The following is an 11,741-nucleotide window of genomic DNA, read 5'->3' on the forward strand; positions in this document are numbered from 1 at the left end:
CCTCCTACCTGTGGATTATAGTTGAATTAATTGAGCGTTGGTAACCGATTTTATAAGTATACTTGAGCGGTGTGAAGTAATAAAAACGGTTTATCACCTAGACATCGTAGGTTTAAAATTCATTTATAACTGTTATACTTGGATAAACAATCTAGACTAAGGGTTGTTTTTATTGCCGAAAAGAACCTAAGCATAAATTTACCCAAATATTTAGAACACTTCAGTGGGAGATTAACTGTTATTAGCTTTCATGTCCTCGAGAGTTCACACCTTGAGATCCATGCTCAGCTTCGTGTCAATTTTACCTCTACTACTCCATTCGGAAAGTGTTTGTATGGGTCAATAACAAGGTGAATGAGGGAAGTCGTTCATAGTAAGTGGGTGAAGGAAATGTGTCAACATTGTCCTACGGTCTCCTCCATTAGTTTTAACTGTGAGATTTTTATATTACGCCTGCTCTCGTTTTTAGCCAGCACTAGCTAGTCGTTAACTGCGGTGATCCCCACGGAGGGTTATAACATAGGATTCGGAACAACCCAGACTTCAGTAAAATGAATAGGGTCTTATAGTTCCGTCTTGGGTATTTATCTTCTATTTCGGAGGCATACTCATACTATTTTGTAAGATCTAAAAATGGCAGGTCTACACTTACAAGAATTACTAAGTGTTAGTAAAGATCTTGACCGAAAACGATAACTAAATGATTATTGGAATATGAGTTATTCTGGAGATAGTATTGTCTTGCTTTTGTGAAGGAATTCTTGACTGCCCCTCGGTAGCACTTGTTCTAAATCACTTAAGTACCGTTACAATATGGGTACATTATCACTTTACTAAAACTTGATTGGATTTAAAAGCAATTCATTTATAGAATTTGTTTATAATTTCATAATGACGAGTTCAATTATACAATTGTTGGTATCGGACAAACTGATTGGGGATAACTATGTGACGTGGAAATCAAATTTGAACACGATACTTACGATAGACGATTTGAGATTTGTCTTAACAGAGGAATGTCCTCCCATTCCTAGCTCTAATTCCAAACGAACTATTCGGGAAGCGTTTGATAGATGGATCAGGGTGAATGATAAAACCCGTGTTTATATTCTCGCTAGTTTGTCTGACGTTTTGGGGAAGAAACTTAAGGATATGAGTATTGCCAAAGAGATTATGAAATCTTTGAGAGGGATGTTTGGATAACCATCCTTCACCCTGAGGCATGATGCTATCAAATACGTTTATAACAGCTGCATTAAAAAAAGGACCTCAGTCCGTAAACATGTCCTGGGCATGATGGTCCACTTTAATGTGGCTGAAGTAAACGGTGTTGTGATGGACGTAAGAAGCCAAGTTGGTTTTATTCTAGAATCTCTTCTGAAGAGTTTTCTGCAATTCTGTACGAATGCATTGATGAATAAAATTAAATACAACTTGACTACCCTATTGAATGAGCTGCAGACTTTCCAGACAATGTTAAGAACTAAGGGTCTAGAATCTGAAGTAAATGTTGCTTCTGCTGAGAAGAGAGGAACGTCCTCTAAGCCTAATGTTACCTTCTCTTCGCAGAGTAAGAGTATTCCAGCGAAGAATGACAAAGGGAAAGAGAAGAAGAAGCCTGCTAGTAAGAAAACCAAGAAAACCGCTATAGAGAAAAGGAAATGTTTCCAGTGCAACGAGGGCTAGAAGAGAAATTGCCCTAAATATCTTGCTGAGAAGAGAGCAGAGAAAGGTAAACAGGCTAACTAGTTCCTGAAGACCGTTTACTCAGCTTGACCAGTGGGAGAAGTTGCTGCTGATGATGATATTACCTGCTTTTGTAAATCTTGTAATGAATAGTACATATTTTTGTTTTGAATGAAATGTTCATTTTCAGAAAATATGTTTGTTCTATCTCATAGCAACTTTTGTTAAGAATCAAACTGTTAAAAATCATTTGCAAATATTCAGATATTTAACGGCTAAGATCGAAGTATAATAAATTTAAAGATTTATGTCCTAAAACTCGTGGTTTGTAAAAAATAGAACTTATTCTTAAAAATCAATAAATTGTTATTGAATATATTGTTTTTTAGAAATCCAATAAATCTAAGTCCCTTGACTATTATATGAGTACTTGAACTTTATGTGGAGAATATAAGTGGATCATGTTCGAGTAAATAGTCAAAATGATATATAATATATGAATAAGATTGGGTGCCCTGATTCTGGTAACATTATTAGATGCGGCCTACTCTGTAGTTGTTACAAAGAGTTGTAAAGTGCTACAAACGAAGTGATCCTAATTCATTCATGTTGGGACATGAGAAGTGGGGGCGTTCTGTGCAAATGAGTTTTGTGCAAGATCAGACCACGAAACCAATCACTCTTACTTTATAACATTGTTTACTGTTTAAGACTGACTATTTCAAAGCGATGACCTAGGTAACTTGACCTTAATCCTGAGCTAACTATGAACTCTTGTTTGTTTGGCATTTTCCATTGTCTCCATGAAGTAGCTCACGAACAACCCACTCTTCAAGCTTCATTAACTCCAAGCATGAGCAACATCTCATGCAGCAAATCTCTTTGCATGATAGTCTGCAATATATTGAAGAGATTGGAGTGTTGAAGTGATCACAACCGATATAATTTTTCTGAAAAATTCATGAGAAGAAGGGTATTCTTCACGTTGGGTTGCTGCTATGAGTTAGTCTCCAAATTCCCTTAATATATGCTTATTTTGAGTCTCACTACTCAATCTAGAGCACCAAGAGGATAGTAGGGAAGATCTTGGGAAGTTCTTGATGTGGTCTACAACAAGATTTAGAGGAGATTTGCAGCTGGAATCAAGCTTTGGGTTCAACAAAGGTATGGAACGAAATCCATTTATTTATGTTGAAGCATGCTTTCATTTCTGCCAAAATTAATGAATTAGAGTGCTTATGGATCCTTGTCATTTCCGCTACACAATGGTACATTCCAACAAATTGAGCATTATTTTTTATTCTATAAAATATTTTTAACAACGTTTTATATAACGTTAGTAAATCGATGTTTTTTTACTGACGTTTGTCAATGTTGCAAAAGATGTTTATAATGAGATGACCAGAAATTCACATTTAGCAGCAGTATGTTGCTAAGACAAACTTGTCACGTCACTATATAAAACAAATAGCAAAAACTCGTGCGTTGCTAAAATTACACTTTTAGTAACACATTAGCGTATGAAAAAGTCATGTTTTAGCAGCACGTACTAAAATGCATCACTAAAACTTTTAACGACATTCACAGCAATGCGTCTCTACGCGTTGATAATACTTTTAGTGGCATTTTTACGCTTTTAGCAACACATTTTATTCATCACTGAAAGCTTTTTTTTTTTTTTTTTAGTGAGGGAAAAGGAATGTAAAATTGAGTAAGTTTTATAGCATTATTTTATATTTGGTTATTGAAAAATATCTTTTTATTTTTAGAGCAATATTTACCTCAATCCCATGCATGTTAAAGTGATAAAAAAAGAAGTATGAAGTATATATAGAACCAACGAATTTATGAAAAAATCTCACCATGTTACATTATTTATTAAGGGGAAAAAAAACTTGGTTAGTTGGTAAAAAGATCAAATGAATATTTTCTTTCCCACACGAGCATAACCCAACTGACATGAATTTGTACTTTTAATTTTAAGTTTGATCTCTTCACCTCGTATATTATACCAAAAAAATGAAAGATATATTTTATTGATAGATTGAATGATTAGATTATTCTACTAAACTTTTTTTCTTTGATTTTTTTACACAATAACATAACCATCATGATTTGTTCAATAAGCAACAGGAGTCATAATGTAGGTAGAAAATAGAGAGATTAAATCAAGAAAAAAGAATTAATGAAGTATTTTAAAAATGCTTTAGAAAAAAATTAAGAGGAATGGGAGAACAAGAGTCATATGGATTCACAAATACTTCATCAATGATTATATAGGAACTAAAAAAAAGATGTTGAAGTAGTTCACCTTGGACAATTCAATAATATTATTACTTCAATTTGGAATTTTCTATTTGATATAAATCGTAGTAGCGTTGGAATAATAAATTATAATTCATTGGTTGATTATATCATTAATCATTTTTTTTAATGTAAAAGGAATTTATCATGAATCTATTGATTTATGTACTTAATTATTATATATCTAAAAACGTAACAATGTTGTCTTGGTACGCTGAATTATATATTATTAACTTTTCGATACAGGTTATCTTTATAAATAAATTGAAATTATAATAGATAAACTTTTTTTGAAAAAAAAAATAGCAAAAGAAATTAAAATTAAAAGAGAGAGACACTAAAATTATAAATTTAACAAGAAAGCAGAAATTAGGACATGATTTTTCATTACAACAATTAACGCACAAGAGCAGGAACGAACAAGAAAATTCAAAACAAAAACTTAAATAATGCATATAAAATAATAATAATAATAATAATAATAATAATAATAATAATAATAAAGCATACAAATATTGCATATATAAAGCCGCAGACTTTTGCATGCTTGATTTTTAGCCCACAAACTGCCTTCATCAAACTCCCAACATCTTCAAATTTTCTAAGCTTTCCAGCAGGCAGGCAACCGATCGAGGCCAATTTTGAAATCAAAGAAGTTAAGAACAAACCCATTTGATTTTTTTTTTTTTTTTTGGTCCTTCTTCACAAATGATATTTCACGAGAGTCCCTCTCATTTCGAAATTGAAGATTTGAGAATATTTCTGAACCTGCATCCAATTAATTATAATATATAAAGTTTGTTATGTTAATTTTAAATGGAAATTAAAAGTGTTTATATAAATTAATTGAAAAGGTAATTTTTTTTTTTTTTTTACCTTTAAGCTTTGAAGATTGCTTGGTTTGAAGATTGGAGTCCCAAGTTGGGGGCATTTTTACCATCTGTGGGAAAAAAACAGAGAGAAGTAAATTTAGAGAGTATTGTTAATTTATAATTTCCATTATTAAATAAAGATATCATTTTTTTTAAGTTCAAGATTATTATAAATTAATTGGTTACTGTTTGTACAATTTGATTCTAAATTCATTAACTAAACACAAACTAATTCTAAAAACTCAAAAATTTTAAACTTATTCTTTTAAATATATTAAGATTTCCATGGTTAATATTATTTTCCTTTCGAACTCACTAGGTTTAAGATTAATTTTAAAAATATCGTTAGAAAAGGTGGAAAAAAAAATACTAGAGGCATTTCGGTAGACATAACCCACTTGACCAAAAAGCACTTAAAACTCTAAAACAAGATATCATTTGAATTTTTATAACTTAAAAAAAAATTACAAAGTATTGTTTTTGCTATTTAGAGTTAAACTACTTTCATTAATAAAAAAAATTTAAAAAAATTAAAAAAAAAAAACTCTAAACACGCATTAATCATCCTTTATGTGACCTCAAACGCACCAATTAATTAAATTTAATGTAGATTTAGGAGTAATTTTTTAAATAGTTAGTTGTTGTTAGGTTCAAAATCACTATGAAGTAAAAATTTAATCACTAAATATTAATCTAATATTAAATACATAATTTTAAATGACTAAACTAAGAGCGTATTTGAGAGTGATTTTAAAATGGTCAAAATAATTTTTATCATTTTCAAAATTACTAAAAAATATATTTTTATTTCTTCACAATCAATTTTAATATTAAAATAAAGTGTTTAAACGTGTAAAATTTTAAAAAGAAATAGAATTTGAGTGATGAAAGATATATTTTAGAGTAATTTAAAACATGACAACAATGATTTTAACAATTTTAAAACTACTCTTAAACATGCACTAAAGCATATTTTAAATGATTTTTAAAATGATAAAAGTGATTTTAGTTCTTTCAGAATCACTCTCAAAGATGTATTTAGACTTTCGAAATCCATTTTTTTTCCTCGTAGTTCAAACAAAAGCTACATGAATCAAATCCGTCATCTAAACACACCCAAAGTGTGCAATATTTTCTTTAAAAAAGAGAGGGAAAAAAAAGAAAAAAAATCACCTTCTTGTGTCTTGGAAACAAAGAAGCAAGCAGCAATGATAATGTAGCAAAGAAGAAGAACAAGGCCTTTGATATAGTGAGAGGTTCCATCTTGTAAAGTAAAGGCTGTGGCAATAATGGCCAATCCAAGTGACCCCGTTTCCATCAGGTTGAAATTCAGGTCCATGTCCACTCCCATTGTCCAAGCAACTATCACACACAGTGGAATCTGCAAATTACATATTCTTCAGGGGTCAGATTGCAATTATTTCCACTTTTCCCATCTCCCAAATGTATTTATTATAGGGACCTTTCAAGTTTTCATTAATTACACATGCTTACCACAAATAATGCAATTTGTGTTGCAGATCCCAAAGCAACCCCCAAAGATATGTCCTGAAAACAATACAAAATAAATGTATATAATGCTTAATCTAAGCAATCAATCATATACAATTTTGATTTTTTTTTATTTTAAACATATTACAAATTTTTAAATTTTGTGTTTAATAGACCCGTGAATTTTTTAGAGCTTACCAACTTATTCTTGAAGGCAAATATGATAGCCCCGGCATGTTCGGCCGCATTTCCGACTATAGGGAGTAAGATTATGCTAAGGAAGCTCACAGACAAACCCCAAGTAGAAGATGCTTCCTGCAAACAGAAGTAATTTTTGAACTTCTGAACTTAGTTAACTAAAAATTAATAATTGTAATATGTCAGCATTAAATTTACTAAAAAGAAAGAAAATAAATTTGTGAAAATTGACACACAAAACTTGACTCACAACTCGTAAATATATAATATTTTAAAATATAAAGACTTAAATAAAAATTAAGGGTTATATTTCAAATTTATAACCAAATCAAGGGTGAAAAGGGTAACTTCATACTAATTTTACCTCAATTGTGTTGACAACGTATTCGGACAGCAAAGCAATAAGGAGTGTCATTCCTACAAGCCATGCAAATGCACTCCAGAATCCAATCACTGCCTCTTCTCCAGGAACGTCGTCGTCTTCAACTTCCTAATTTTCCAATATTACAATTAAAATTATTTAATTTTCACACAAATATTTTACAGAATAGAAAATTTTAAAAATATATATATTTAAAAAAAACAGTCACATAGCAGAGAGATCTTCACGTTTGAGTTGCATGATAGATAGATATAGCCAAGTTTTTTTTTTTTCATTTTTCTATTATTTCACTTTATAAAATATATAGTAATTATAATTTCCATTAATAAAAAAAGAGACGTGAATATATTTTCAAAATTTATAAAATTTATAGAAGAAAAGTTAAAGATAATTTTTTTTAAAAAAAAAATATTCTAAAAATATAGACTAATTTTAAAATCTATTTAGAAAACTACAAAATAAAGGATGAAAATGATATTTTAACTTTTTTTGTCATACCTTTTTGTCATTGAGTGTGGTTGATTTTTAGTCAAAATCATCAACCTTTGGCTAGTTATATCTTAAAAACAAATTGCTATTCTAGTGGTTGAATCACAACCATAGTTAGTGGCACATGGTGGGGTTTGTATCCTATCAACTTCACTTACCATATGGATCATGGTAGTCAATTCATAACCAAAGAAATCGCTTTATGAACTTAAATATAAAAAATGGTATTAATGTTCAATGACAGATCTATTAAACACAAAATTGAAGGTTAATAACAAAAGCCACTATACCTCGGCTTCAAATAGTTGCCGATGAGTCCAGAGTTGGAAGACCAAGTAAGCAATGTAAGCCGAGAGCATTACAATGCTGCTGGCTCTGGATAGGTGGAGGGTGGAGGCGGCGGCCGTGGCAGTGGAGGAGGCGGCGTAGCCAAACAATAACGGCAATAGGTGGCACAGTAACGAAAGCATCAGCATCAGGGAGTTGACATCAGCTTGCCTCTGTTAAAATAACAAAATTGCTTCTTTAATTTTAGGGTTAATTTTAAATTTCTAAAGTCAAAACTATGACCATTGACTTTTTTATAGTATTTATAACCATTGACCTAATAATTAGAGTAGTATTCTAAAATTATATTTAAAAAAAAAAAAAAAAAAAAAACAGATTTCTTTGTATAGTACGAATTTAAATATGTATTCGGGGAAAAAACGTCATAATTTTTATTTTCTTCCAATCTTGCATAAATTTGACCGTTGTATTTTATTCAATATTGTACTTGAATCTAAGTTGTATTTTTTTTTTTTTTCTGAAAGACAGTTGGATTTTAATTAATTGTGCTATTTTAATGTAAGATTTAAATTTTTTTGTTATATTAAAATAAATACATACTTCTAATTTTATTTTTTTTTCTATATTTAAAAATACATGCTTATATTCTTCTATACATCTTGATAATTAGCAATATAAATACTAACAAAAACTAACAATTTTAATTACCTTTATCGAGTAATTTTTACATCTCACTTCAAATAAGTGCAATTTAAATAAAACAAGGAGGTGTAGGATATACTTTGAAAAAATGTCATAAAATTATTCTTTAAAAACTTAAGAAGGTTTGGAAATGCCTTTTAAAATTATTGTTAAAATAATTTTTGTCCAGTACTTGAAAGTCACGCCAATACATATCAAAAGTGATTTTATATTTTTAAACACGGATTCTAAGCATCAAATTTAATTTTAAATAATTAAAATTATGTTTGGTAATTATTTTAAACGTGAAAAAAAAATGATTTTAACATTTTCTTTTAAATTACTTTTAAACGTGTCCTCATTACAATTAGTGTTAATAAATGCTAATATTATCTCTTAAACTTGAACCATTTAATCAAAGTAAATATAGTTCAATTGATATATACGTATGTCAGTAACTATGAGGTTTGTAATATGAATAGTTTTATCCCAATTGTATTAAAAAAAATGGATATTTGAATTATGATACCAAGAAAAAGTAATAGAAGAAATTAGAGACGAGAGAGAGAGGGGTATTACTCTGTCATAATTCTGTTCCCTTCTAAGATTTGCAATGCCACCACAGAAGAGAGAGGTTCCAAGAACAAGAAGAAGGTTTGAAAGAACAGAACCCAAAAGAGAATACTTCACCACGTCTATCTTTCTTTGTGTCAATGCAAGAATTGCAATTATCAGCTCCGTTGCATTTCCACATGTTGCATTCAAAAGCCCCCCAACTGTACATATTTTTTAATAATTAAATAAAATTGTTGAAAATATTTACAAAATATAACAAAATTTCAAAATATATCAATCATAGGATACGGATAAACGGTCTAAGAAAATCAAATTTTTGCTTGACAAATATTTTGATTTATTTTTATATAGTTGAAAACGGCCCAAGAAAATCAAAATTTTAAATTTCATAGACAAATGCATTAATTAACTTAATACCCTAATAAATGGAAAAATTCTCCTTCACGGGCCTCCCTTAGGTCACTATCAATTTTAAGTTTTCAAAATAATTGAGAATTTTTTTTTCATTTTTTAAAAAATAAAAAAATGAAAACTGTTTTGTACGGTGGCTTTTTCCTGAGCAGCAAAAACCATACATTCGTCATTGCAGGTATTTTGTGGTTGTGGATGAGATGGCCATTTCCATCCTCCAAAATAATAATAATAATAATATTGCATTACTGTACCTTAAAATTACATAACAGAATATTGTACTGTTTCAATGCTAATATACTCATATATTTTTTTAAGCATAAGTTTAACTAGAAATATCTACTCTCGATCAATAGATCAAAAATTCAAATTCCATAAAAAAAAAAAAAATGAGAGGATCAAATTTTCTTTGACTAAAAAATAATACTACTTTTTTATTATTATTAAATCACTATTTAGTTTTGAAAATCCTTTATGAGAAAAACCAAATCATCATTTTTTTATGATGATAGTTTATTTTATCAACGAAGTTATTATATTTAAATTGATAATTAACCCTACCACTTTATTTTAAGTATTAGCCAGAAAAACTAAAAAAAGAAAGAAAGAAAGAAAAAAGATTAAGGCATAGGCATATGAAAATTTAAATTTCAAAATATAGTAAAATTTCAGTGAAATTTTACTATTTTGTAAATATTTTAGTTTATTTTTCTATATTTGAAAACAACTCTTTAATTTTTCGGTTACGGTTACAAATGAAATATATAATTTCATAAGAAAAAACGAAAAATTTACCTGTTGGACCAGTGAAATAAGCGATTTGCCTTCAGAATCAAATCAAAACAATAAGAAGAAGAAAATAAAAATTAGTACAATATTGGAAGAAGCCTCATAATATAATAATTATTTGATGTTAATTACCAAATTAAAGTACATTAATGATTAGTCAAAACAAAATAAAATACATTAATGAAAAGGAAGAAAAACTCACTCGGTCAGAAAACTGACACGTTCAGCCAATGGCGTGAGGCCAAGCAAGCTCAATGCAAAAATCCAAGGCTAAAAAAACCATAAATTAAATTCATCAATATTATTATTAGAAATAAATTTAAGTGTATTCTACACCTAATTAAAAATTATTACGTGATAATTTATTTTTTAAATTTATTGAAAAATTATTTTTTAGTGGGTAGAAAAAGGAGTGCGTAGTATTTAGGTGTTGATATTACTGTTGTCCATAAAATGTCAATAATAATAATTAAAAAAAAAAACGACATGTAGTTTTCACGGGGAAAAAAAAAGGAAAAATAAAGGTTAATGTGTTTTCTTACTCTTCCAAAGCCAAAACTCTGAGCGACAATAGCGAGCGGAATAGCAGGGAAGAGAATGGAAAGTTTAGTTCCCAAAATGACCTCCTGAAGATTGATAAGGAACTTGCGAAGACAGCCTAATTGGATTTTGGAGACAAGAGTTAAATCGGACTTTTTGCGTAAGGAAGAGGACGACATGTTGTGAGCTGTTCGACCATGGCCATGTCGATGTTCTTTGGTTAAACGCTTGAGGCTTCCGTTTTCCATTAGCCAAGGCTCTGTCTGGGAAGCCATGGTTTGTTAATCGAGGTTGGAATATGGTATTCGGGAATCCAAACAGGGGGAGAGAAACTCAAGGGAATTTTGACAAACGTTTTGTTGGTTTCAGATGTTTTCTGTGAGAGATATGGCGGTAAGACAGCATTTTTATAGGATGAAATGATGGTCGTGAGTGAACCACTCTATAAAATAGGAAGTTTCCACGAAGCTTCCTACCAACTAATTTAGGCCTCTATCATACAACAAGTGCGTCCACGGATCGGGTTTTGCACCGATGTGAAAGTCGGAAGTACATGTTTAGAAGTGATGATTGAAGTAGCAATTTAGATTGAAAAAATACGACAAGTTGGAAAAAAAAAACTTTAAAGTAAGATAATAATAACGATTGCACCCTCAAATTTTTAAATCTAAAAATTGAGTCATCAAATCTAAGAGCTCAATTTCTACGACTATTATAAATTTCAGGTTTAATTTTAACATTTGGGTAAGTTTGATGATTGAAAATTTGAAGGTGTAATTATAGCTACCACTATATTTTAAAAGTGATTTTTGTAATTTGTCTTACAATTGATTTTTTACCATCATATTTATGTAAGTGATTTTTTAAAAATATGTATGATTGATATGTTGAGTAATAAAATTGTGTATAATAAATATTGAAAGAAAATTCAAAACATTACTTGCATTCAATCTAATTGTTTGTAAGCAAGTGGTTAATGACAAGCACGATAATACCTATCATCTTTGAGTCGGCAATTTAAATAAAAAAAAAAT

General features: G+C 29.6%; 1 protein-coding gene across 1 annotated transcript; it reads right to left on the reverse strand.

Moving 5' to 3' along the window:
- Positions 1-4,305: 4,305 nt before the first annotated feature.
- On the reverse strand, positions 4,306-11,082 carry LOC150037364 (vacuolar cation/proton exchanger 3-like). The gene is made up of 11 exons (XM_090311811.1): positions 10,710-11,082; positions 10,370-10,437; positions 10,174-10,202; positions 8,971-9,167; positions 7,713-7,922; positions 6,916-7,041; positions 6,552-6,668; positions 6,357-6,410; positions 6,036-6,243; positions 4,867-4,930; positions 4,306-4,758 (listed from the first exon to the last, which is right to left on the reverse strand). The coding sequence occupies exons 1-10, from the start codon at positions 10,980-10,982 to the stop codon at positions 4,869-4,871; spliced, it is 1,344 nt and encodes a 447-aa protein (XP_090167937.1). The 5' UTR covers positions 10,983-11,082; the 3' UTR covers positions 4,306-4,758; positions 4,867-4,868.
- Between the last annotated feature and the right edge of the window lie 659 nt (positions 11,083-11,741).

Source organism: Benincasa hispida, chromosome 3 (genome assembly GCF_027475165.1).
Source record: "Benincasa hispida cultivar pf3 chromosome 3, pf3_genome.v1.1, whole genome shotgun sequence".
NCBI classification, from domain to species: domain Eukaryota; kingdom Viridiplantae; phylum Streptophyta; class Magnoliopsida; order Cucurbitales; family Cucurbitaceae; genus Benincasa; species Benincasa hispida.